At 34.5% G+C, this 27,037-nt stretch overlaps 1 protein-coding gene and 1 long non-coding RNA gene across 3 annotated transcripts in view; one reads left to right on the plus strand and one right to left on the minus strand.

Moving 5' to 3' along the window:
* The window catches only part of FSIP2 (fibrous sheath interacting protein 2), a 98,807-nt gene that overhangs the window by 53,591 nt on the left and 18,179 nt on the right, over positions 1-27,037 (plus strand). The window contains exons 16-20 of the mRNA XM_021075472.1: positions 1,633-8,090; positions 8,139-10,579; positions 12,328-21,818; positions 24,325-24,825; positions 26,905-27,005. Of these exons, the coding sequence (XP_020931131.1) occupies positions 1,633-8,090; positions 8,139-10,579; positions 12,328-21,818; positions 24,325-24,825; positions 26,905-27,005 (18,992 nt within the window). The remainder of the gene's footprint in view (positions 1-1,632; positions 8,091-8,138; positions 10,580-12,327; positions 21,819-24,324; positions 24,826-26,904; positions 27,006-27,037) is intronic.
* LOC110257037 lies at positions 15,171-23,523 on the minus strand. Of its 2 annotated transcripts, XR_002339198.1 has the most exons (4): positions 23,002-23,523; positions 21,776-21,811; positions 16,612-16,737; positions 15,171-15,243 (listed from the first exon to the last, which is right to left on the minus strand). It is a non-coding gene; the product is annotated as an uncharacterized LOC110257037 (long non-coding RNA). The 2 variants fall into 2 exon arrangements; XR_002339199.1 differs by lacking the exon at positions 21,776-21,811.

Here is a 27,037-nt window from a genome sequence, read left to right on the forward strand (position 1 = left end):
GATAAGAAAGTATACTTATAAGGCCCAACTCTGGATCTTACCAGTAAGGAAAGAGTCTTCTTTTTTTCTTTTTTTTACAGTTGATTTATAATGTTCTGTCAATTTCTTCTGTACAGCCAAATGTCCCAGTCATAAATGTATATATACATTTTTCTCACATTATCCTCCATCATGTTCCATCACAATTGACTAGGTATATTTCCCCGTGCTATACAGCAGGATCTCATTGCTTATCCACTCCAAATGCAATAGTTTGCATCCACTAAGCCCAAATTCCCAGTCCATCCCACTCCCTCCTCCTCCCCCTTGGCAACCACAAGTCTGTTCTCCATGTCCATGAGTTTGTTTCTTTTCTGTAAATAGGTTCATTTGTGTGCTAGATTCCAGACATAAGTAATATCAGGTGGTATTTGTCTTTCTCTTTCTGACTCAACTTCACTTAGTATGAGAGTCTCTAGTTCTTTCCATGTTGCTGCAAGTGGCATTATTTTTTCTTTTTTATGGCTGAGTAGTATTCCATTGTGTGTATATACCACATTGTCTTAATCCATTCATCTGTCAGTGGACATTTAGGTTGTTTCCATGTCTTGGCTATTGTGAATAGTAACAATTTAAAATAGACTATTACTTTATTATAGGCAAGAAGATTTTTGTAAGCACAAAATATATTTTCCATACATAAATATAGGTATACAGAAACACATAAATTCTGTTTTTACTCTAGAGATTAAATGTCTAGGATAGCACCATTGACCACTAAGGAAACAGTCATTCAAATCTTGTCCCTAAGTTTTTATTTCTGGCTCAAAATGAGGAATTCTGCCACACCTCCCCTTGCTTATCCCTCCTGACTCTTTGAGACCCAGTTCTAGACTACCCTTGTTTTCTATCTAAACTCATTTTTTCCTTCAGTACATCACCTTTTCTCAGCCTTCCCAAGACAGTTTACACTGATACATTTTTTGGTAGATACAAAGCCATTCAATCTCCAAAAAGCATGGACTTTTGGGGTTACCTATCAAATAATAATTAACAATTAGCTGTAGTCATTTCCATATATACAGATCACAGGCACATCCCTGCAGGGGAAGGGGGAGAAGAGATGGTGTCTTTTTCATCCTTACATCTTAGCTAGACAGATGTCTCTGAGGCACCTAGATGTTTTGACTGCACCTGTTTTAGGAATTTGTTAGAAATAATCTGGTTCTATTTAAAGTAATTTTGCTGGATTGTAGACATGTTTCTTCTTGTCAAAATATGTGCATATAATGTGCCTAGACAGCAATTTGGTGATTTTTTTTTCCTTTCTTTTGCTTTTCTTTTTTCTTTAACCAAAAATCCATTTATCCAAGAAATAAATGTTGGAAACAAAACAAAAAACTTCTGCGGGAATGAGAGTCAAGTGGAAACTTACACACAAAAATATTTTGCTGTAGTGCATAATAAACCATCTTGAAGTAATTAACTTGAATTTCTAAATAGATTGTTTACTGCGTTCTCTGTATAACCATGATGGGTATCAAGCTATATATATTCATTGTTTGATATACCAAATCAAATATTACCATCTGTCCCAGAATAGAGCAAGTTGTTACATGATTTTCTATCCATTCCTGCTTGCCTCCTTTCCAGGTAACTTCTGAAGAACTGAATAGTATAATTCAGAATATAATGACCTGGGTTGTGGCTACAGTGACCAGTATATTGTACCCAGCCATCACAAAGTATGAAGAAAGATTGAAAAATAATGCATACCCAGTGTCTGATGACTCTGTCCTTTCTTCAGAGAGTTCAAGTTTCTGTAGCACATGCAGTGAAGAGTTTACATATAGAAGCTACACATCTGCAACAACTAAAACATTTCAGAGAGAGCCCTGTGCATTTGCAGTTGACATATCAGTAAGGCAACCAACCACACCTCTAAGACCACCATCTGCCCATGTGGAAAAAACAGTTGTGGGAAACACATACCACATTAATGGACAATCTGTAACCTCTGAGCTCAAATATAATAAAACAAGCATGATATACACATACCCTAAGATCAGAAGTTGTAAATCTGACAGTCACCTTCTAGCAGCACTTGAAACAGGCGCAAAAAAATCAAAGGATGCCACCACTGAAACAGATGGCTTAGCTAGTCCATTGTTTTCTGATCAAAAAGCAAAAGCCACGAGTGAAATGAAGAGTTTAAAGAATGTTTTGGTTAACTTTAAGTGTCACTTAAAAGGGGAAACTGAATTGATTTTGGAAAGCATTTTTCAAGAAATAATGTCTGATTTAACACAGGCCATTCCCTCTATTTCTTCTGTTACTGCTGAAGTTTTTGTTGACCAAAGTGAGCCTGAAAAAGGAGACTTGGTTTCCAACATTGATATCTGCTCAGTTGCTTCAGAGATCGTGGAAAATATGCTTGAGAAGCTACAGTCTGCAGTTGAAAAAAAATGTGTCCAGATATTTTCACAAGAAGATTTGTCAGTCAACATTAACCCAAGCTTAACACCTAGTGGAGAATCTCTCACTCCATCATATGAAAAACCTTTAGTAGCTTCATTTCCTCAAACTGTGGAACCCATGTGCGATATTGCAGAGGATATGGTGCATGCCATTTTAGAAAAGCTCATGACCCTCACATCTTGTAAGCAAAATGAACTTCCTCATCTTGAAGATGCAACTAAACTTTCCTGTCAGCAACATATAACAGACCCAGCATATACGCTCCTTATGAAAGCCAACAAAAAGAAAGGTAGTCCTGCACTTGATTCAGCTAATTTAATTGTTAAGGAAGAAATAAAAAAATTAATGTCAAATATTTTTTCCCAGTCCTCTTTGGTTGGCTACATAGAAGAAGCCATCAGCACTATACTAGGATATGTACAAACTGAACTTAATAATGAGAGACTTATTGCATCTGAACAAACAGTAGTACTCCTTCAGCTACTCGATGATATCTTTACTCAGCTACATCTAGAACCAGTAAAAGCAAATGATCAAAAATCTAGACACTCTAGACTGAGAAATAATTCTGACACTGAAGGAAAGTACAGACTCACTGGCACTAGATTATCTAATGGTCCTAGGTCTGTAAAACCATTTCCACCTGTTAATGTTCCTGGCACGGTCCTTTATTCTGAAGATGATAATGAAGAAATAGACAAAATTGTGGAAAATGTGCTTGATACATTTTTCAAAGATGAGAAAGCAGAATCACAAGAACATGTTCCTGATCATTGGTTTATAAAAGGAAACACTTGTGTTGAATACAAAAGAAATAGCAAACCACCTACAAAGCCCACTTCTCCAAGAAGCAAAGTTTTATTTCATGATCGAAGTTTAAAGACTGAGCTACCATCTCTTAATAAAAAAAATTTTAAGGAAAAGCACTGTTTGAATGAAGACATTCTGTTTTTCAGCCAAGATCAAAAGCATCAAATACATAAGGCTTCAGAAAACATAGTTAAAAGCATTTTAACAGAAATGCTCAAGGACATATATCCTGTTGCTCCTGGTCACTTAGACAATAAAGCTGGCAAAGAAGCTTCAGTTCTTGTTTTAGAAAAACCTCAAGGACTGTCACATCAAGAATGGATGGACCAGATGTTTTCTGTATCAGAAATTAGTGCAGTGGCTCAAGAAATAACAGATGCTGTGTTAAATATACTTCATAAGGCAAGCTGCATTCCCAATACCACCAAAACTTCCATTTCATCATCAGTTCATCAAACTTCTCTAGAGAATTCTGACACTCTCCATATGGTCAAAGAAGCACGAAATAAAAAGCCATTAAAAATATGGTTCGACAGTGAAAAGAAAATGAAATATTTATCTTCGCTTGATGTAAATCCTGCAAAGCCTTCCATGTTAAAATCTAAAGAAAGTGAACCCAAACCTGTAGATGACATTACTAATAACATCGTTAATACAGTTTTTAAAAGGCTGAAGTCATTTGTTTGTCCAAAATTGAAAATTGGCTTCAAACCTTCACTTGCAGATCAATCTTCATTACAGTCTCAGCTTAGTGCTTATACAACTAAAGTGGTAAACATTGTTTTGCATGCTATCCAGAATGAACTGGAACCCGGTGAGAAAAACCGAAATCTTAGGGAAGCAGACCATACCAAATCTCTTACAGGTAAAGGATCTTTCGCTGACAATGATACGTTAGAATCTCTTGTCTCAAATCTCAATGATGACAATATGGCATCTCCGTTATTAGCTTGTATTTGTGAAATTCTGTTAAGTGGACATTCAGATCAAAGCAGTATGTCACTTCCTTCGGATAGCCCAAAGCCTACGACTTCACATGGATCTGATAATGTTGATAAGCAGAAGATTTTGCCAAGTAGGCAGGATAAAAAATCTTTTTACAAAATTTTTGCTACTCCATGTGCTCTCCATAGTGTCTGCAATGGAAAAGATCTCAAGGAGAAATCCAGATTGCAAGTGTTAGATAACATTGGGGAAACACTATTTGAAATGTTATGCAAGCTCATAGGGGCCCACCCTCACTGTCAGCCATCTTGTAGTAAGCTAAGCAGTGAGAAGATGGATGAAAATCAGCAAACAGCCACTGAATTGCAGTCTAATATTCAGCTCATTTCCACAACAATTTTAGAATATATCCTTGCAAAATTATGTAGTGCTGACATGGATACTAGTCTTGTAAGTTCTGGATTTAAAGCTGTCTCAGAGTCTCTTGATATTGACAGCCTATCATTTACTTCAGTTATTGAGGAAATGGCCAAATGCACTGACATAATCTCCAGCATAGTTTCCAGGATGGTTCAGGAGGATAATAAAGAGACAACCAAAAGCAAGGAAAAAACTATTCCACCTATGTCATCCAAAACAGAGTGCACAAAAGAAATGCATTCAAATAAACTGAAATCTTTGGCCTCAGATATCCTTAATACGGTTTTTGCTAAATTAGAAGGGTTTGCCAATGGAAATTTAGAAACTGTGGGTTCTATTAATGATAAAAATGAAAGAAATAAGGTGGGCTTAGAATGTGAAAGTCCCAATGTTTTCACAGACACACTTGAAGAACTACTGCAGTCAGCTTTATACACACAAGCAAAGAAGGTATCGAGTACTATTTTGAAAGCTATTCAAACAGAATTAAATATGAACTCATTAGATTTGAAGACAAGTATGAGAATCCCACCACCTAAGAAACAAATGCTTGAGAATATAGTCAATTTAATTTTAGATGCAGTATCCTTAGATGTGCTTGATGAAACTGAATCTGAAGAGAGAGGCATTGAAACTTATCGATACAGACCAACCTATGGAAATTTTCTTCCTGGTGGAGCTGAATCAGATTCATTCCTAGAAGATGCTGGAAATACAGAGAAGGAATTCATTGGAGATAGACCAGCACTAAGAGAAGAAACTAAGTCAGATTCTCTTCAACAATGTGGTCTAGAAAGAACCTTAAACGAAATTGAAGTGAAACTCAAAGAACCACAGAAATCTCCAGTTGTTCCCATTATAAGAACTATTCTGAATGAAATTTTTCAAAGTGCTTTGGTCAGTCAATTAAATGCACTTTCACTCTCCCACTCTAATTTAAGTGGCATCCCTCACAATGCTGATGACCCAGTTGCTCAAACATCTGTTCAATTTACAGACAAAATGATAGTGTCTGAAGCAGATGTAACCATAGTGGCAGAGGATGTTGTTAGGACTGTATTTCATAAACTTTACTCAGCTGCTTTGACAGAAAGAAATGCAAGTGAAAACAGGTATAAAACTGTCACCTTTTCAGCAAATGTTTCTTTTCATGAGCATGCCTGTAAAGGAGGAAAGCCCTCCCTTACTGTGCCAGATGAAAATTCATACACTCTTCGGTCCAGATTCAATGTTGACCAACAGGCAAAAGTAAACGTAGTTGAAGATATTGTACAAGCAGTATTAACAAGTTTAGAAACTTTTGCTACTTCCAAAGTAAAATCTCTCTTTTATCCCCAAATTGACTTCACAGTTCCAATGGCTTTACCTATTCAGCAGGGTAAGAGTACATTAAACAAAGCATTATTGGCCAAAGATTTGCATTCTGATGATCAATTTTCCTGTTGCTCAGTGGATCATATTATGTCAGAAAAAAACAATTCATTATGTCAGCCCTCTTTGAATAAACTAAATACATATGCAACAGAAGTGGCCAGAAAAATATTACAAGGAATCAAACATGAATTAGATAAGGAGAGGGAATGTCCTTTCTTAACTCATAACATTGTGGTTTCTGAAAGTATTGCAAGTCAGGTTGTTAATGCAGTGTTAGATATTGTATCATCTAAAGTAAAATGTGGCAAAAACAATTCCGACAAAGAGACTGAATCAGATCAGCAAGAAGGTATTATTGAAAAGCTATTTAATAAAAGTGAGTATCGAAAAGTACTTCAGTTTCAAATACGAGATACCGTTGAAAGTATCTTATGTGATATTTATGAAAAAAGACTGTACCAGAATAATCTCTCATTTGCCAAACCCACTTTGAAAGGCAGCTTAGCTGGTAAACATGGCAGAACAAATTCTGAAATGCTCATTGAGGCTGCAAGTAAAATTCTTCCAAAACTTTCAGTTCCTAAATCAGATGTTATTTTGATATCCAATGATATAGTAGATATTGTTCTTCATAATCTCAGTTCTGCTGTCATACTTGGCATAAATGCAAAGGATTCTAATTCTGCAAGATTACCCCTGACTTTTTGTGATATGTTTCCAAAAGTAGAACATCAACAGCCTCTTCTTACGGGGTCAAAAAGTGAAAGAAAAACAGAATATGTTTCATCTTCAAAAAATCTCAAATCTTTTTATGCTAATGATAGTCAGATAACTGTAATAGAGAAAGAAGACCCCAAGAGATCTGTTCCTGATCCATGTGAGGAACATGCTGACTTCATCACTAAAACTATTTTTAATCGGTTGGAATCATTTGCCACCGAAAGAATAGATTCATTAATTACTCTTGCTTTCCAGCCTAAAGAAAAGCCATTTGTGAACACAGAACTTGAAAATTCTAAACAAGATGACAGCATCTTTCATCCGTCACGCCAGGTGGAATCAAATGTAAATATATTGAAAATCACAACTGAAACTATTTTCTGCCAAGAACTCACAGATTCCACTTTTGCCAGTTACAGAGAAAAACTTGGATCCACAGTTCATCTATCACAAACTGGTCTTAAGGAATATGCTGACATCATTGCCACTGCCGTTTTGAAACTTATTAAAAATGACTTAGACCACAAAATCCAAAAGATGCACTCGTATCCAAACAATGTATTATTCCAAGAAATCATCATTGTGAATGAAACTGTCAATAGTATCTTAAAGACTTTATATGACAAAAGATCTGTAAAGGAAATTAATTTTTACTCAAAAGACAATCCTAACTTAGTTTCACAACTAACCATGTCAGATGAAATATTGCTGGGACAAGCAGCTCAGGAAAAAAACACCAAACTGTCTCTCTTTTCAAAGTATCCATTAGAACAAAACCAAATGGCATTGGAAAGGGAAGGTCAAAAAATTGTTTTGGAAGAAATATTTATGAGAAATAAAGAATCAAAACAAAAAGAAAGAACTGCATTATTCAGTGCAGTGGAAGAAGTTTTAAATAAAGTGCATCAAAGAACAATGGAAATCATAGGCCATTTGCCTTCATTTAATGGAATCCCCAACTCTATATCTAGTTCTAAAATCAAAACAGCAGACATAACACAGAAAAACTTCTTTCAATCACATATTAACAGTGTTGCAAATGATATAATTGAAAGTGTTTTGGGAAAAATGTACTCTGTGGTTGTGACATCATTATATGAAAGTAATAAAGTAGAAACAGCTGACAAAAATGATATTTTACCAAAGAAATCATCATGCATCAGAGAAACTAAACAAGAAGGAATAGGATGTAATCTTACGAGATATGTGCTACCTCAGATTTATCCTTGTGCAGGAAGTCAAAATGTCTCTCTAACAGAAAAAACTTTTTTACGATATTCACTATTACAAGTAGGGAAGGATTTAGTCCAAATGGTTCTCAATAAGATCACAAATTTTGCCTCGCTTTATCTAGAAGAGACCTTGTCCTATGAAGGCTGTTCTGATGAGTTGCAACCTGTAAGGCTACACAGTTCTGAACTGAGCCCTAAGGGCAGCCCCAAGCTGCCAAGTTTTAAGACAAGTCTAAAAGCAAAATCAAAAGTTACTCCTTTGCCTAAATTTAGAACAAAAGCACATCTAGGACGTAGTCATGCTTCTAAGACCAAAAGCAAGACCAAATTAGGCCCTGGAGAGAAGACTCCAAAAGAGAGCTGGTCCAAGACTTCCAGTGGGCTACCACACATCCTATCCATGGGAGATGCCAAAAACTTACTGGAAATGAAATTGCCTACTATAGAACTAAAAATTTATTCCAAGGATATAGTAAGAAATATCCTGAAAACAACCCTTAAAGAATTTGAAAAGGTGAAGCAAACTAGATCATTGGTAAATGACAAAGCTTTACCATCTGATCAAATCATGGCAGCAAATAAAATACTTAATACTGTTTTGCAAGGATTATATACTGCAAATAACCACAATTTGGCTAATCCTATCAAATTCTCACATCTGGATGATCCCAAATTTTCACAGGGAAATATAGGTACAGAGTCTTTTGCCAAACCACAAGCATGTTTTTACTTGGAAAATGTTTCTTCACAGTTAGAACAGATTTTTCCTAAAGAAGGCATATTTAAAAAAATGTTTGACAAATGGCAAGCAGAATCAAATGACATGGAAAATGAAAAATGTAAGCTATTGATGATAGCTGAAAATGTTTTGACTGAAATTTCAATAAAGGCAAAAGAATTAGAATATTCTCTTTCACTTTTAAACTTGCCATATCTTGAGGACTGTGGGGGCAGATTTAATAGTTGTTTCAAAGGAGTTTCTTCCAGAGCTGAAGACACCAAGGCACAAATTAGTATGTTTGTAAGGGAAATTGTTGAAATGTTATTTGAAAAATTACAGCTGTGCTTTTTGTCCCAGATGCCCACACCACATAGTAAAGAAATTCCAGCAAATAGGAAGGAACAAATTACTACTAAAAGTAAACATGGTTTTCCAACTGAGGACATCCTCAGCAATGTACCGATGTATGATACTAAGACCAAACACCAAAGTTCTTTGGGCTCTGGCAATCGGATTGTTCGAGAAATTGTAGAAAGGGTTTTGGACATGTTAGAGTCATTTGTAGACTTACAGTTTAAACATATTTCTAAATATGAGTTTTCTGAAATAGTGAAAACACCTATAGAAAATCTTTTTCCTGTCCAACAGAGACTACTAAGCAAAAAGATGTTGCCCAAATTACAACCACTGAAAAAATTTGCCAGTGAGTCCAAGTCAAGCACTGTTATTTCCACGGACAATGTACAGAATATCCTTCTACAGGTTCATTCGTTCCATTCAGAATTACTTACATATGCTATTAATATTGTCAGTGACATGTTTGGTATAATTAAGAACAAACTAGACAGAGAAATAAGCCAAGCAGGGCCATCTTCAGTTAGCATGAAAGAGAACATTGCAGCAAGTGAGATCATTGACACACTGATGTACCAGTGTACTCATTTCAATGAATCTCTGATGAAAAACCTCCCAAACCAAAGTTTCTTCCAAGGAGCAGAAAATACCTACATTGTTAATCAGGTTGAATTAGCAACTAATATGAAAATGTCCACATCAGAGTTAAAGGACGTAACTTCTGGGACTAATCCTCCACAAATAAGTGTTCCTGATTTGCAGTTTTATTCAGAAGAAGATATGAGAAAAAATTTACCCTCATATGCCAGAACCTGTGTAGAAGACACAATGGAAAGGCTTGATTTAGAAAATATGCCATCATGCTCTAAAAACAAAGTACAAGACTTTAACCCAAGGGGATATAATTTGGGCTATTTTGATCAAGCTATGAAGGGAAATAGCTCACTCCCTGAAGGCAGTATCCTACAGAAACTACTAAAGAAAGCAAATGAATCCATAAAAACATCATTAAAGCAAGTCATGTCATTCATAGAAATGAGAAAAGGTGAAAACCCAAGAGTGTTTCATTATGAGATCACCAAACCAGTTGCTAAGCCAAACCAAATTCAGACAGCCGTTTCTCCACTCAAAATTTGCTTAGCTGCTGAAAATATTGTCAGTACTGTGCTGTCAAGCTATGGCTTTCCAAGTCAACCACACATTAATGAAAGCACAGAAACAATGAAACCATTTTTCTTATCCAGGCAAAAGCCTTTGTCTGCATTATCTGGAGGACAAAAGAATGAAGAGAAAAGTCTGCTCAGAGTGTGGGATAAAAGAATCAGCTACATACCTGAAGAGGAAAACAAAAAAACTAAAGCCAGCAGGGGAGATTTTTCTTTATTGCAAAAGTGGGAAAATAAGAGTTACCTGAAGATAAAGACTCTGAAGGAACTTGAAGTCATGGCTTTTGCTGATCATGAACTGGGTCCAAATGAAATTCATTTGATAGCAAGACATGTCGCCACATCTGTGGTCACATATTTCAAGAACTTTGAAACCACAGGTAAGCAACAGATAACCTACTTTAAAAGTGGACATACTTTAGGAAAAATTCAAATATATTTAAAAGATCTTCTGTCCATGAATCTGCATTTATTTATTTTTTCTGAAAATAGCCTTAGATTTAGGGTATTAATTACTTAACCTATCGGGATAGGTAAAAAAATAAATTCAAATGGTTTGAATCCAAAAGGACTGTTGCTCAGTTTTCCATGTCTGCAGTTGAGAGAATGTGACTGTTTTAAAGCAGAGAATTTTGGTTGAATATGAGGTATGAAAAAAAGTTTTTAAAGTTCTCATGCATGACTTCTTTATAATCATATCAGATGTAAAGGTAACTGATTGAAGGTTAGTGATTGAACTTTTTAAGGTGTACAACTGAATTCTTTGCTATTATTAGCCACAGTTTATAAGAACAGTAGTGATAAAACATCTTATTGTGTATTCTAATATTGTTAAATTCTTTTTAGGTGTAATACTCTAAACAGATCTTTACAAGGACATTTTCACTCTCTTTTTAAAAATGTTTATCTGTATATATTAGGTTGAAGCATATGGGACAGCCAGTTTTATATGCCAAAACCTTGAAATGGATCAGTAATTCCAGTTACCAATAATTAGTTGCTACTTTACTAGTCCAGATACATCACTCGCCCATAGTTTAAAAAGAAAAACATACTACTAGTTATATCCATCTGCACAATGAGGCCATTTCTTGTACTTAAAACTGCTATTCTTCCAAGGTGGGCACTGGTATGTGTGCACTTACAAGCTTACAAGTAGACTGTCTACAGGCATAGCCTAAACGAGAGAAGGCCCATGATTCCATCCCACTGGTATTTGGCTCTTTCTATCATATCTATTCTCTATTCCCAGACATGTCCAAGGCCTTCTAGTGATTTCATTCATGCTCCCGCTTCCACATGGTGCACTCTTTCCTCCACCTTCATGTCAACATGGCCAAAACCTCCCCTCTCCACTGAGTCTTGCCTGATTCCACATGGAAAGGTATAATAAATTACTGCATTCTGAGGAAGTTTTGAGAAAAAAAAAAAAAAAAACCAAACGGTATGTTTCTCTGGCCACCACTCTGAGAAATTGGTCATCCCAAGTAGGTATATGTTTTGCGATAAATACTCTGTTGAATAGAAGAGAGGACAGAGTCCTGCACCTGGATAGGTTGGCTCATTATCTTTGTGACAAATTAATCTAGGGGTTAAAGTACTCCTGACGTTATAATCTATCCCTAACTTTTCTAAAGTTAGCACTTTTATTTCAGTCAAGTTGTTTTTGCAACACAACTCCTTAGCTTCCTAAAAATTATACATAACATTTAATGTTTTGACTAAAAATATTTTTTAAAATAATTATATGAGGTCTCTAGAGATCAGTGCAGACATGCTAGTATATAACACTATACTTAGAAATCATTTATCTACCCCAGGATTTCCAGCTTCTTAGAGCCTCTTAACCATCTAAGCAAGACATATAGGAGCACTAAAATTAGAGATTTGAATTATTGAGGGTTATTTTCTCAACTTTATGGCTAAAATTAAGATTCCATAGGTGGGAAGTAAGTATCTTTAAAAAACTCATTATCTTTCCTCAGTATCTGAAGAAAACCCAAAAGAAAAGATTTTTCTTTAGTGAGGTGTTCCAAGGGTGAAATTCATATGTAAATAATTATGAATATGTTGATTTTCCATATTTTCCTTAGGGCATGCTAAAATTGTAATGTTTTCTTTTTTTAAGTTTCCAGTGAGGAGAAGGTGTCTATTGTTTCCACATTGTCAAGGAAAAAATGTGAATCAAAACAGCCTCTAAGAAGCACATACAATGATTCTTCACTTTATCAATTTTGTGAATATCTCACTGACTCTGTCATTTGCCATTTAATTTCAAGCATTTCTGATAGCACCAAAGATGGCAGAGAAAAAGGGAAAGCATGGGAAAGACAAAATGCTTCATTTAACACAATTATTTCAATTGATTCTCAGGTGTTTGAGAGTAGGTCAGTTTCTGTTGGAGAACTTGCTCTAAGTATTTCTGAAGTCATTACAGAAATCCTTTTAAATAGTAACATCATACAGACTGACATTGCGCAGCAAATGTTTTCATTAGAAACAAAGTACATTTACTGCCCAGGAGTCACTGCTAGTGACTTTGATGGTCTCTTTCAGGATCTCTTAGTAGGTGTGATTCGTGTACTGTCCAAAGAAATAGGGTTAAATCATCACCTTGAAAATAATGGAAGAAATAAACAATTTCCCATGCTTAGAAGTAACAGTATGCCCACTTGCAACAAAAAAATTACCATGAAAAGACAAACAGGGTCCAGAGACTTGGAATCATCTACTCACCAAATGGATCATATCATTCAAAAAAATAAATTAAATTATCTGGCATATAAGATAGATAGTCTTGCTGGTAGCTTAAAAACTCAGGAATCCAAAGAAGTAGTCAACAAAGTTTTTAGTATTGTTTTGGATTTGTTTTTACCAGATGAACAGTCAGGTAAGGCTATGGATTCTGATAAAGCAAGAACATTTTTCTCATCACCAAATCAGCAAAGTAGTAGCATACTTGGAAATAACTTAGGGCTCACTCCCAAATCAGTTTTCCTTCTCAATGTTGTGTGTGAGAAACTTATTAGAACACTTTTAGAAAAATGCACAAACTCTGTCTTTCTTGATAATAGCTCTCTTTCTGAAGAGATATCAGCAGAAGAATGTCAACTTTTAAAAATACTTCAAAGTGTAGAAGAAGAAGAATCTAATTATTGTAAGGGAGCAATGGATTGTGAACAATTTCAAGGAGATTATATGTCAGACATTTTGGAAAATATGGCAGAAATGGATCAAGATTTATCATCAGACTCTATTTTAACTATTATTTCCCATAGCTTGGTTAAATCAATGATGGACAAATTATCTCACAGTATACAACTCCCCCAGAGTCCACCTTCTGCAAACATGCATTCAAAATATGGAGCAAGAGAAATTCAGTCTAACTTCATAAATGCAAAAAGGCCAGAATTAACGGAATTTGGGCAGGGTAAAGGTTCTTTAGGATTTGTGAATTATGATTGTGATGCTTTGATAGGACCCCCGAATAATCCCAGAGTAGTTAGCTCCAAAATACAGGCACCATTTGGCAAGAAATATTCAGTAAATTTCTCTCATGTTTCACCCCTTAAAAGACAAGGAACAAAGGATATGGATACAGTAGCCATCAATAATAAGCTATATCCAGGAGATATGAATACAGGTGTTTATTCAGCCACATTTTTGGAGGAAATAATTTCAGAACTGTTTTTTAATCTCTGTATTTCACTTTGGGGCAAAGATGAAAACATCACCGAGGCCGATCTCAATGAGATGAATGCATTATTTGTCAACAATGTAGTGAATGAGTTTAATAAGGCACGAGTCACTGTTTTACGGAATTCTGAAGAAAGACTGTGTTTTCCACCAGTTCATAAAGAAACTGTTAGTAGGATTGTTGACTCGGTTTATTATGATGTTTTACAGCAATATAAATTGAAAGTGAGCTGTGGTAATAACCCGGCATGTGACAGTACTTCAATAGCTGAGCAAATAACTAATAGCATATTGTTAGAGATTTTAGACTACCAACTCCCATCCTGCTTCAAGGGAAAGCTCTTACATAATTCATATCATTCTCTCAATGCCGAAATTATACTACAGAAACTTCAAAATAACCTGAGAGAATTTGCTTTCCAACCTAGATCTTCAAAAGGCTATAGTACCATGTTATCATACTCATTTTTAGAAGATATCATCAGAAGACTTTTATCTCAACTCATTCCTCCACCCAGTAATGCTTCCTATTTGAAAAAAAAATATTTTACATGTTCAGATTTTAATGAAATGTCTACCTGTATAATAAATAAGGTTATATCAGCCATTTCAAAACATAAAATTTGGTTCACTATATATGATGATCAATATTTATATACAGGAAAAAACCTCCAGAAGATGGTGGATTCTGTTTATAGTAATATTGTGCAAACATCTGACTCTCTTGTTTCAATACAGAAAAGTATAGTCAGCCGAAGCCCCTTTATGGTTGACCGAATAGCTAGTTTTATTATCCAAGAGATTATTGAAAATCACCTTCAACCATTTTTGTGTGGAGAAGATTTACCTCGCCCAGAGACTCCATCAGATGCAATATCAAATATGGTTAAGCAGGTTCTCAGAGAAGCTATAGAGTCACACAGACCCCAGACGCCATTACCCTCAGGTATATACCCTGAGACATTTGTAGGGGAAATTGTTGCCAGACTGCTATCAAAGATTTTCAGTCCAAAGCACAACACTGAAACTGAGCTGGAAAACATGACTCAAAAAATAGTAAACTCAATAAATAATCATTTTGACAAAGCTAAATTTCACATTCTATGTTATGACAAGGAACAGTCTTACCCTTCTGCTGGTACAGATATTGTAGATGAACTTGTGACCTCGGTCTATAGAAATGTTCTGAAACAGCATGGACTAGACCCTGAAGTTTTTAAGGAGTCCGAAGACAGTGATATTTTTGTTGAAAAAATTGCCAACTTAGTTGTAGCAGCTATTGCAGATTACCTCCTTCATCCACTGTTTTCTGGGGATTTGTCATCATCTTCACATTCTATTTCTGCAGCTGAAAATATCATTCAGGATGTTCTCAGTAACATCAGTAGATCTGACAAGTCAAGTCAGAGTTTATCTCCATATAACACCTTGCTGCCATACACATTTTTAGAAGACATGATCAGAGTACTATTATCTAAATTTTTTCCTTCTGCATCTAGCATTGTGCCAAACGGAGAACCTCCAAAAGACAAATCAAAAATTAATTTCAATGAAATTGCTTCAAATATAATTAGTGATATTAGGATGAAAATTTCCCAGCATGAAATTCGATTTTCAAGAGAGGAAGAAGAAACCAGGTTTATTTATTCAGAAGATGATGTTCAACATCTCATTGACTCAGTATTCAAAAATATTTCACAAAACTCTGAGTCTCAAGAATCAGTTGAGCAAAATATCACAAGTAGTAATGATGTTCTTATTGATAGAATAGCAGGTTTTATGATTAAACATATCTGTCAACAACATCTTCAGCCATTTGTAGATGGAAAGTCATTACCTTCTTCATCACGAACATATTTTGGCCACGAGAGAAGGGAATGGTTTTATACCAGTGTTTATTCCTCAACATTTTTGGAAGATGTGGTTTCTGGGGTTTTAAGCAAAATATTCCACAGGGTGTTAGGCATTGTACAAACAGAATCAGTAAGAGAGTCAGAAGATGAACTATTTGATAAAGCTGAAAAACTCATACATTTCATAACAGAAGAATTCTCAAAAGCCCAAATTAGCATTTTAGAAAATGCTGAGGAAAAGTTATGTTTGACTCCAGTGAAGAAAGATGTAGTCAAACACATTATTGACATGGTATACAGCAAAGTTTTGCAAGAATATGAAATGGAAATAACACCTGATAAAGGTTTTCTAAATGACATAAAGACACTGGCTACAAGGATAGCTAAAAACATCCTGGCCAAAACTTCTGATTTCCAAATTGATCCAAATCTTGCAAAAAATCTTCCTTTTGAGTCACAATCCAAACTTAATACTGATATATTGATGAAGAAAGTTCAATGCAATATTACTAAATCAAGACTCCAAAGACAGCCTTCAGCAATCTATACTACTATGTTATCTCATACTCATTTGGAAAAAATTGTGTCTCAGCTTATATCTCAGATGAGTCCACTGGCCTTAGGTACAGAATGCCCAGATACCTCTCATTCAGATTTAAGTAATGCAGTCAAAAAACTGATAAATGAAATTATGTCAATAATTTCAAAACATGCAATATGTATTATTAAACATGGGAATGAAAAACAAAGTATGATGTCAGAAAAAGATATCCAGTCCATGGTCGATTCCATTTATGCTGATCTTTCATATTCAAATATATGCAAGTCTCTTACAAAAGATAAAAAAGGTATAAATAACATACCTGTTTCAAAAATAGCAAGTTTTATAATAAAAGAAATCTTTAACCATCATCTTCAGTCATTTTTGTCTGGAGATAAAACTCTTTCAGCTGCAGTTGATCAAACTTGTAAACAGGACGAAATAGATCCTAAACAAAAAGAGTTGTCTTTCATTGTCAACTCAGCTGTCTTTTTGGAGGAAGTAATATCTGAACTTTTATGTAAACTCCTTTATGCATTCTCACATAATGTCTTGACTGCTGAAAACCCAGATACAGTAAAAGCCAAAATTACTGGCATTGTTACAGCATTAGTAAAATCAATTGTTCTGGAGTTTACCACATCAGAGATTTTACTTGCAGATAATTTTGATGATGATATGTGGTTTTCAGAAAGATACAAAGAAGTGGTTCAAAAAACAGTCAGTCAAATTTATGAAAAAATATTAGATGAATATAAATCTCTGATTCAAGTATACAGGGCTATACAAAGTGACACTGTTTGTTTTGGAAGAAAAATATATAATCTGCTTTTGGAAGAAATTTATGATTATCAGGTACAGTCATTAGTTTCAGGACAATTAGTGTTGTCTTCCTGTTCTTCCCCTCGAACTGATAAAATCATCAGAAAGGTGCTCAGTGTCATCATGAGGGATAGCCATGCCTTGCCATTATGGGTTACGGTGCTGCCACGTTCTCTTTTAGAAGATATGATTTACAAGCTCTTAGTGCATATCTTCCCTTCAGCTGACACTGAAAGTGAACTAAAAGAGGAAGAGATTCCCCCAGATGATGAGTTTGTGGATGCTGCATCAAAACTGACTGATGAAATTATCAAAGAAATTTCTGAACATGAGATCCGTCTTGCTACTGCAGAGGAAAATGCAGAAAGTATGCAATTAGAAGTGATTGAGAATTTGGTTGACTCTATATGTAATAATATTTTGAAAAAATATGAATTTCAAGCTGAAGCCCAGAAAGATGCAAACAAAAAAGGAGGCTCATTCCTCAGTAAAATAGCTGGTTTCATTATGAAGGAAATCATGGATCATCACCTGCAGCCATTTTTACATGGTGAAGAATCACCTTCCAGTAACTTATCTAATTATGACCATGTCTCTGTACCTAGTAAACCTGATAAAGAAAAGAGACAGTCTTCTCTATATTCAGCTACATTTTTGGAGGATGTAATTGTTGACCTTGTTCACAAATTTTATTCTCTTCCAAGTATTACTGAAGATTCTAAGAAAAAAGAAACACCAGAGCCAGACATTGTAAGTTTGGCTGTAGAATTTGTGAACTCTCTAATAGGGGAATTTAGGAAAAGTGAAATTAAAGTTCTACCAAATGCTGAAGAAATGCTTTCTTTTCCACCAATTGATAAAATGACAGTTGATAAGATATCCAATTTTGTTTATGATCAGTTCTTAGGAGAATATGGATCTAATAATATTCAGAAGGAGGATAAAAATAACATTATTCTAGAAATGATTGCTGCTTTAGCCCAGAAGGCAATCTCTGCTTTCAAAATTCAACCACTTTTTTCAGGAGACTGGTCTTCTACCTTCTTTTCATTTCTAAATCCAGATAACATTATCCAAAGGATTAAACACCTTCCACATAAAACCTCTGTACAGATAAACAGATGCTTAAAAGAGAACCAACCTGCATTACCAGAACAGTCATACAAACACATATCTCTAACCTCAGACAAGAAAAATTTCTTGGATACTTTGGAAATAGATAGAAGCACAAAAAATAAAATGAAAAGTTTCAAAACTAAGGAGACATCAATGAAAAGAGATGACATCCAAGATCCAGTAGTTACCTCTGTAACTAGAATTATAAAAAACAACATGGTTAACTTATCAGGGTCAGGTGTTGCAAATAAAAAGAAAGAGAATGAAAAGAAAGTGGGAATTCCAATTCAAAAATATAATTTATCAGAAGTTATGTATCCAACAACTAGTGTGAAAAGTAAAGACACACAGGGGCCGCATTTAAGGATAACACTTAAAAATAATCAAATAGAGAAGAAAATCATATCAGCTTCAAATGATAAGGATGGCCAAATTAATGAGGTACACAAACAATTTTTAGTAGGTATTGACGATACAAAACATGAAAAGGAAATACTTGGGCCATATTTTGAAATAGACAGTGAAAAGAAGATTGACAAAACAAGAGAAAATTCTTTAGAAAAAGAAGACAAGCTCTTTAAGTTACCTCCTTTGACATCCAAAGTGAGAAATACAGAGACTGCAACAGAGAAAACTTTGAAAACAGTTACCAAAAAGCCAAACAATGACGAGAAGAAAGACTCTCCAGCTCAAATAGATAAAAATAAGGAACAATGCTCAGATTATGAATGTGTTCAAAATGTCATAGAAAATATTTATGAGAATATTTTAGAACTGTATCATTCTCAAGAATCAGCAGATTATTCAAAACTCCACAGTCTCCCAAGTGATACAGCACTGCCCACAACTCAAGAGGTTGGCAAGGATTCTGCCCAGTCTGTTGCAACAAAAGATTTATCCCTCTCAATTAACAAAAATCTCCCTGCCAAAGAGAAAAAAGAAAAAGACAGAGCAAGAGAAATAGAAAAAGGGTGGGAGGAAAAGAAAGAGAGAGGGGAAAAAAGAGAAAGCGAGAAAGTGAAAGTTAAGGAGATTAAAAAGGAGCCTGGTAAATCAAACAGTCCTCACTCCCCACCAAAAAGTATACCTGGATTTCTTCCTGCTAAATTTTTGGAAGATGTTGTCACCGAAATGGTTAACAAATTGATCTTTTCTTCCTCTGCAGAAGCACAAACATATGATAGATGTCAAAATGTAAGTGATGATAAGAATCAAGCTGAACTCTATGACACAGCTATGAAACTTATTGATTCACTGTTAAAGGAGTTTTCAGATGCTCAAATTAAGGTATTTAGGCCAGATGAGGAAAATCAGTTTTTTTCACCTGTAGATAAAGTGTCATCAGTTCCTAAAGAACCTCCCAGGCATAAAGAATCAAATAGAGATGAAACATTACCCAACAAAGAGAAAGTATCTGTGGCTAACATGTATAAAATGACTGAAAAACCCTCTTCAAATAAGACATTTTCCCTAAATAAAATGTCATCACCAGATAAAACATTGGTCAACAAAGTTGTTCACGCCTCTGTATGCAATATTTTGAAGGAATATAGATCTCAAGACTCCATTTGTAAGAATATTAAGAGTAATGGTGGAAATTTAGCAAGAAGACTAACTAGTGCAGTGATAAATGAAATTTTTCAACACAAGCTTAATTTGATATTGTGTGACAAGGTTCCAGCTTCATCATTTTTGCCTCTGGAAACAAAGGACATTGTTAAAAAGGTCCAAAAATTGGCTCAAACAGCCAGCAAAGAATCCCAAACATCAACACCATACACCATCATGCTGCCTCATGAATTTTTAGAGAATGTGATTTCTGCTCTTCTATCTAAAATTTTCTCAACAGTATCTGACACCAAAGCAGAAACATCTGAGGGCAACTGGCTCACAAAACTAGATTTCCTTCAAATGAAGTTACTATGTACAGTTACAACAGAGATCTCCAAAGATGAAGATATGATTATACAGTATGTGGAATCTTTACATCCCAATGATGATGAAATTATTCAATTAGTGGTTCAATCTCTTTATAATAATCTCTTGTCACAGTTTGGATCACAAGAGATTGTACAAAACTGTGTAATTAGTGGATGTAGAATTCTTTCAGAAACCATAGTTGACTTAATTCTACGAGAAGTGACTGGCAATCAGTTGCAGAAATACTTTTCTGGAGAGCTGACTCCAAAGCAGTGTACAGAAGTTGACAGTGTTGTTGAAAATATTCTTAAAGATGTTATCCAAACTGCTGACGTTCCTCAGCCTCAACCATCACATGTTCGTACACTGCCTTATAATGTAATAGAAGAAATTGCTGTAAAATTTTTATCGAAACTTTTATATATGTTTCCTAAAGTGGATAAGGAAAGATCCAAATCTCTAGAAAATGAAATGCAAAAAATAACCTTAAAAATATTAAATTCAATACAAGAATTCATCTCCAAAAGTAAGATTAAAGTCATATCACCAGCTAAGGAATTGCTTACTGTACCTTTAGCTGACAATGAAACTATAGAAAAAGTAGTTAATTCTGTTTATACCAATATTTTAAAGCACTCTGGCTCACATATTTCCATATTTAAAGATTTAATGGGCAACAGTAACGTCCTCTCTGATATAATAGGCTTTTTAATGGTGAAAGAAATTTCCAATTCTGAATTTCAGCCTCAAGTAGAGGAAGCATTATCAAGTTCAGAATTAGTTCTGGAAGCTGTTAAAATTATGGAAAAAGTGGTCAAAATGGTCGATGAATTTAAGTCCCAAGAAAAGCCTTCATCCAAAAAAGGCATGTTAGATGCCACGTTTTTAGAGGAGGCATTGGCCTTGTTCTTGGCTAAAATAGTAAGGTTGCCATGTGCCTCAAGCAAACATGCAAAAAACTTATCAAAGCCTGAGTTAAATAAAATCGCATCTCAACTGACAAAATCTGTAACAGCTGAAATTTCCAAAAGTAATATTAATCTTGTTGCTGCTGATTCTGAAGAACACCTTTTAAATCCAGAAAGTATAGAAATGATTTCTCAGGTTATTGATTCTATTTATAGTAATGTACTACAACAATCTGGAACCCATAAAGAACTTTATTATGATATAAAAAATACAAACAGAGTTTTCCCTAAAAAAGTGGCTAGTTTAATTATTAGTGGAGTTTCAGATTTCCCCTTAGATACAGTTAGGCTGAAGAATTCAAATGTTGGCCTCTTTAGAGATCTAGACATTAATAGAATTGTTCAAAAGGCACAAGAGCATGCTATTGAAATGATTCCAGACTTAGACAATGTAGAGTTAGAAAGAGATTCAATTGTAGAAGATTCTCCAATTAAAATAGTTCCACATGTTGGGAATAAACCACTCAAAATAGATCCAAACATTGTCTCAGAACACTTAGCAGTCATTTCTGTAAAAACTCAACCTCTTGAGAAACTTGAGATGGAATGTTTAAAAAAAACTGGACACAGCATAGAAGAACTGAGAAGAGCATCAGTAAGTGGAAGAAGTTACTTCTCAGACACATCTAAAATTGGACAGTTAAAGAGAGAGAGACGTACCTCATTGAAGAGTACAGGACGACTAGATGTAAAACCCTTTGAGGTAAGTACAAAAAGCCACAGGGAAAAAAAAAAAAAGAATAGTGAGACATGGTTCTGTGATTCCCTTTTTTCAAATAGATACACGGGAATGTATTTTTTTGTTGTTGTCATTGCTCAGCCCAATAGAAAAATTGGTTGCACAAGTTCATCTGTAGAGTACAGGATTTACTGGGGCTTGCAATATCAACTCCATGGCTCATTCTAAAGGTCTCAGGCTAGTTTTCCTAAGACATCTATTTAAACTGGCTTTTAAAAATAATGAGGATGAATAGAAGGACATACTCTTAACAGGAAAATCAGGCTGACTGAAATTATAAAACTATCTAAAATAGATGTTTCAAACTTAAGGCTCTACATCTTAAAAGTAGTAATGCTGCTACTTTTACTTTTAGCAACATTTATCAACAAACTTCAGACTACAAAATCTTATACTTGTTTCTTGTTATTTCAATTTAATTTATCAGCTTTCCGTAAGTCCCTCTATACTTTTAAAGATGTACCAAGTTTCTTTCCTCTTCTGTCTTTGTTCTAGACTTAGCTGCTTTAATGCTGCCATCCATATCTATGACTTGGTTCCTCTTGCTTATAGACCCCCACCTTGCCCTGCAGTTCCATACCTAGGCCCTAAATATGTAAATCAATTGAGACTGCAATATCAAAATTATGTCCTTATTACAAGGAAACTATACTGCCAAGGCTAAAGGGATGGTCTGGCCAATAGAGTTATACTGACCTACATATTTTGATTTTTATCAAAGCACCTGTACCAATGGTATTCACTCATAAGAGGACTGAGTATGCTTATAGATATAATCAGTGGCCTGGACAGTGAGCAAAGTTTTATAAAACCATTCTTCTATAAACTTTACATCATGTAAATTTTCTCCAGCACTGTCATGCAATTCATTGACCTAGGTCTCAGAGCTGTTAAATATGTTAATTGGTGCTTGATGATTTCATACTCAAATAATGAGATTATTTTAGGCTGATATTCTAATTTAATCTTATTTTTAGGGCAGGATGACAGTCCTTTTGAGCTCTAAAATTTATTCTTCCATATGATTCCCATCATTGCATTAGCATATTATTTGGTAGTCTTCATTCATATATAAGTAGCCCTTTAGTAGTAAAACCTGTATGAACATACTATAGAATAACATTGCTCAAAATAAGTTTTTTATTACCTGGATACTTGTTTGTCACAAATCTTACTTTTAGTTACAAGTCTTCTCTCCTTGAATCACTTAATAGACCATAGAAATCAGAAAAGAATATTTAAACCAAAATAATTACTGCTGTCCTCTTACAATGAAGAAAATCCATCCTAAAATAAAACACAAAGAAGCAGACCTGTTAACTGTTAAGACATGATTTGTATCAGTCTGGGTACCAGTGCTGTCAATCTCCAGCACAGCAACAAGAGAAGAGACTAAACAACAGTAGATTAGTAGATCAGAGAATGTAGAGACTTGTTGGCTCCATACCGGGGCTTAATTTTCTGTTTTTGAGATACCAAACTTCTGGCACAACTAGACATTTATATATTAAAAGCATATATAGTAAATTCCAAAGCCATATAGAATTATTTTAGATTTTCTAAACTACTGGTTTCCTCCACTAACATGCAAAATCAAAACTGATGGTGTTTTATTCTTAATGAGGCTATTTCTATATTTTGTTTCCATAGAAGATACTATTTTAGGGCACCTATATCTGAAAAACTGGTTTGACAGAGTTACAAAGTGATGTTGAGGTCTAGGATTATTAAAACAGTATGGGGGTTCTGTGGCACCATCAAAGACTACTTAACTTGTCAAGATCTGTTACTTAATTATAATTTTCTTTGATCTATCTTTAGACATTGAAAGTGATGTTTGACTAGGGAGATGAGAAAAAAAATAATTTGTTATGTTTTGAAGATTCTTTTGGAAATATATGTCCAAAGGATCAGGAGTGAATTGATAGGGATTAAAGAGTCAAAGACCACCTTCACAGTCTTTATTATTCATCATTTTTAAAAGTAAATATCTGATAATACCATACTTTTTGGTTGAAAATATGTACACTTAGGCTTCTCTATGATGACCTACCTACAACTTTAGAAATTTTATCATGTCTTCTCTGTCACAAAACTTTCAAAGTAAATGATGAACAAAAAGAAAAATTAAATTATGATGCAACAAAATATAAAGTTTAGGCCAAAAAATAAAAAACAATAGAAGAAGAAGAACAACACATGTTATACCTTCCTTTAAACTGCAGAGTAAACTATGGTAGATTAATAAAACAATCCCAGAATGTAAAAGAAATGATGGATACCAATAAATATACTTACAATTTTCATGTCTCTTTTAAAAAATATTGCTAATGTAAACATGGCATATGAAGATAATAGTATTTTTACACTGAAACTAGAAATCATATTAAAATTGCTTTATTGTAATAGAACCACAGGAAAAATGATTGAGACCTTTGTTTTTGATATTCATTTATACCTTCAATTCCAGGCTGTTGGCAGAAATTCATTTCAGAATATAAGAAAGCCTGATATCACCAAAGTGGAACTTTTAAAAGATGTTCAAAACAAAAAAGAACTCATTATTCGGTTAGTAGCTCATGATATTGATCAAGAAATTTCAGAAAGTAACCTAGAAGAGGAGCTAACGTCTGATGAAGACGAAGTTGTTTTAAGAGAGATTGTACAAGAAGAACATGTAGGAGGAAAATTTGAATATCAAGTAAAAGAAGCCACAAAACTGGTAGAAAACAAAATTGTTTCTCCCAAGCCAACACAAAGTGCAAGCAGCCTGAAAAAATTTTTTTCACTAAGCACATGTTGTCAGCCCACATCCAATCCAAATGTTGAAAATACTGAAGCAACCTCAAATCATGTAATAGAACCTAAGAAGGGACAAGTTAAAAGAACTGTTGCTGAACTTGACATGGCCACCTGCTCAAGAACCTTGACTAAAACAGATCCTTCTTTGGAGGAAAAGCCACAGAGAAAGGTGAGTGAGAACTATGATTGTCAATGATCAAATATCAATGGAAAGATTAGAGATCTTCAGAAATTCCATCCAAGAATGTACCTTAATTGGAAGAAAATCCAGTCTCTTCCAAAGCCTGGTAACATTTACAGTAGGAGAGATCACAAAAAAAAAAAAAAAAAAAAAAAAAAGTTCCCAATTGAGAGAAAATAGATAATGGAAAGAAACATAGATTAGTTAGACTCCCAAAGATAACAGAAAATTTAAGCTGTTTAAGAGAAATCAAGTTAGTTATTTATACCTTTTAATATATTCCATCCTTCTTGTATTTTGGCTGGTAAATACCTATTGAATAGGTAGGGTGGGACCAGAAGGTGGGCCAAGGTAGGAAGAATTAAAAAAAAAAAATCCACACAAATTCAGATTTTCTGGGTTTGATTCCTTTCATTTTAATAGCTATGCATCCCTTGAGAATATTACATAGCCAATTTTTTTTAAAGTTACTTAGCCAATATACCATAATTAAAAAGTTAATCAAAATATTTGAAATATCACCCTTGCAATCAGTCTATAAACTCTATCATCATCATGGTACCAACTCATCCCTAGTTCCATACCCCTCACATAACATAATGGTCTGGATTTCAGTGACCCTTTGGGTGATTCCTGTCTAAACAGCCATACTAAAAGATGCTTTGTGAAAGTATATATGATTTAGGACTTCCTAGTGAGACAATTCTATTACTTATCCATTTGACAGGATCCCCAGATTAATACAAAAGTTGAGATAAACCAGGGCGGGGGGGAGAGATACAACTCTGTTCAGTTCAGAAGCTTCACAGGTAAATCATCTTAACACATATCCTGACCTATTTGTTGGGAAGCTGTGTGTAATTGCATGACCAGATGCAGTCTACAGAATAGTTCTCTTGAACCTCATAGTCTGAAATGCTGGCTTCATAAATAATTAAATTGTCATAGTATAATGTTAGCAAAAATCAAAGTGGATTATATAAACTATTGTTTATATATGTAACTATTATTATTGCAATAACAGTAGTCTATTTATATCAAGATTCTGATAGACATAACAATAAAGGTATTCTATAAAAGCTACGGCCATAAAAATCACACACAGCTTCCCCCAAATTAGATCAGAATATGATGATTAAGATGACTGATTTTCCAAACAAAACTCTACTTAAAAGAGACACATGCACCCGCATGTTCATTGCAGCACTATTCACAATAGCCAGGACATGGAAACAACCCAAATGTCCATCCACAGATGATTAGATTAGGTAGATGTGGTATATACACACAATGGAATACTACTCAGCCATAAAAAAGAATGACATAATGCCATTTGCACCAACATGGATGGAACTAGAGAATCTCATCCTGAGTGAAATGAGCCAGAAAGACAAAGACAAATACCATATGATGTCACTTATAACTGGAATCTAATATCCAGCACAAATGAACATCTCCTCAGAAAAGAAAATCATGGACTTGGAAAATAGACTTGTGGCTGCCTGGGGGGAGGGGGAGGGAGTGGGAGGGATCGGGAGCTTGGGGTTATCAGACACAACTTAGAATAGATTTACAAGATCCTGCTAAGTAGCATTGAGAACTATGTCTAGATACTCATATTGCAACAGAACAAGGGTGGGGGAAAAATGTATACATGTAAGGATAACTTGATCCCCTTGCTGTACAGTGGGGAAAAAAAAAAATATGAGTGATTTTACAAACTTCTGAACAGTTGCATCTGCATTCTTTTCTTTTTGAACTAAAATATCATTAAAATATTTCTAAAGTACAGACATGGAAAACTATATTCTTCAATCTTTGCTAAGTTTATCTCTGAAGTTTATTCAAACTCCAATATTATACTATGAATCTATCTTCACTAGCTATTTCCAAAGATGTATATTGGAAAGAGACATGTTAATTAGAATTTTAGGGTTCATCCATTTTAAAGAGTAATCTCAAACTTCTTTTTATTATAGTATAGATTAGAGGGCAGAATATGCCACATATGTTAGAAAATGAAGATAAGACTCTATTTCATGTAATATACAGTTTGCACTTTTCCAGAAAGAAGAAAAAAACCTTATTACTGAGCCAACACATTACTTCATACACAGAATTATGAGTTCATCATCATACAACCAAGAAGATCTGATTTCACATGCCAGGTACATGAAATTTAAGTAATATAAAGAAATCT

Source organism: Sus scrofa, chromosome 15 (genome assembly GCF_000003025.6).
Source record: "Sus scrofa isolate TJ Tabasco breed Duroc chromosome 15, Sscrofa11.1, whole genome shotgun sequence".
Classification (NCBI taxonomy): domain Eukaryota; kingdom Metazoa; phylum Chordata; class Mammalia; order Artiodactyla; family Suidae; genus Sus; species Sus scrofa.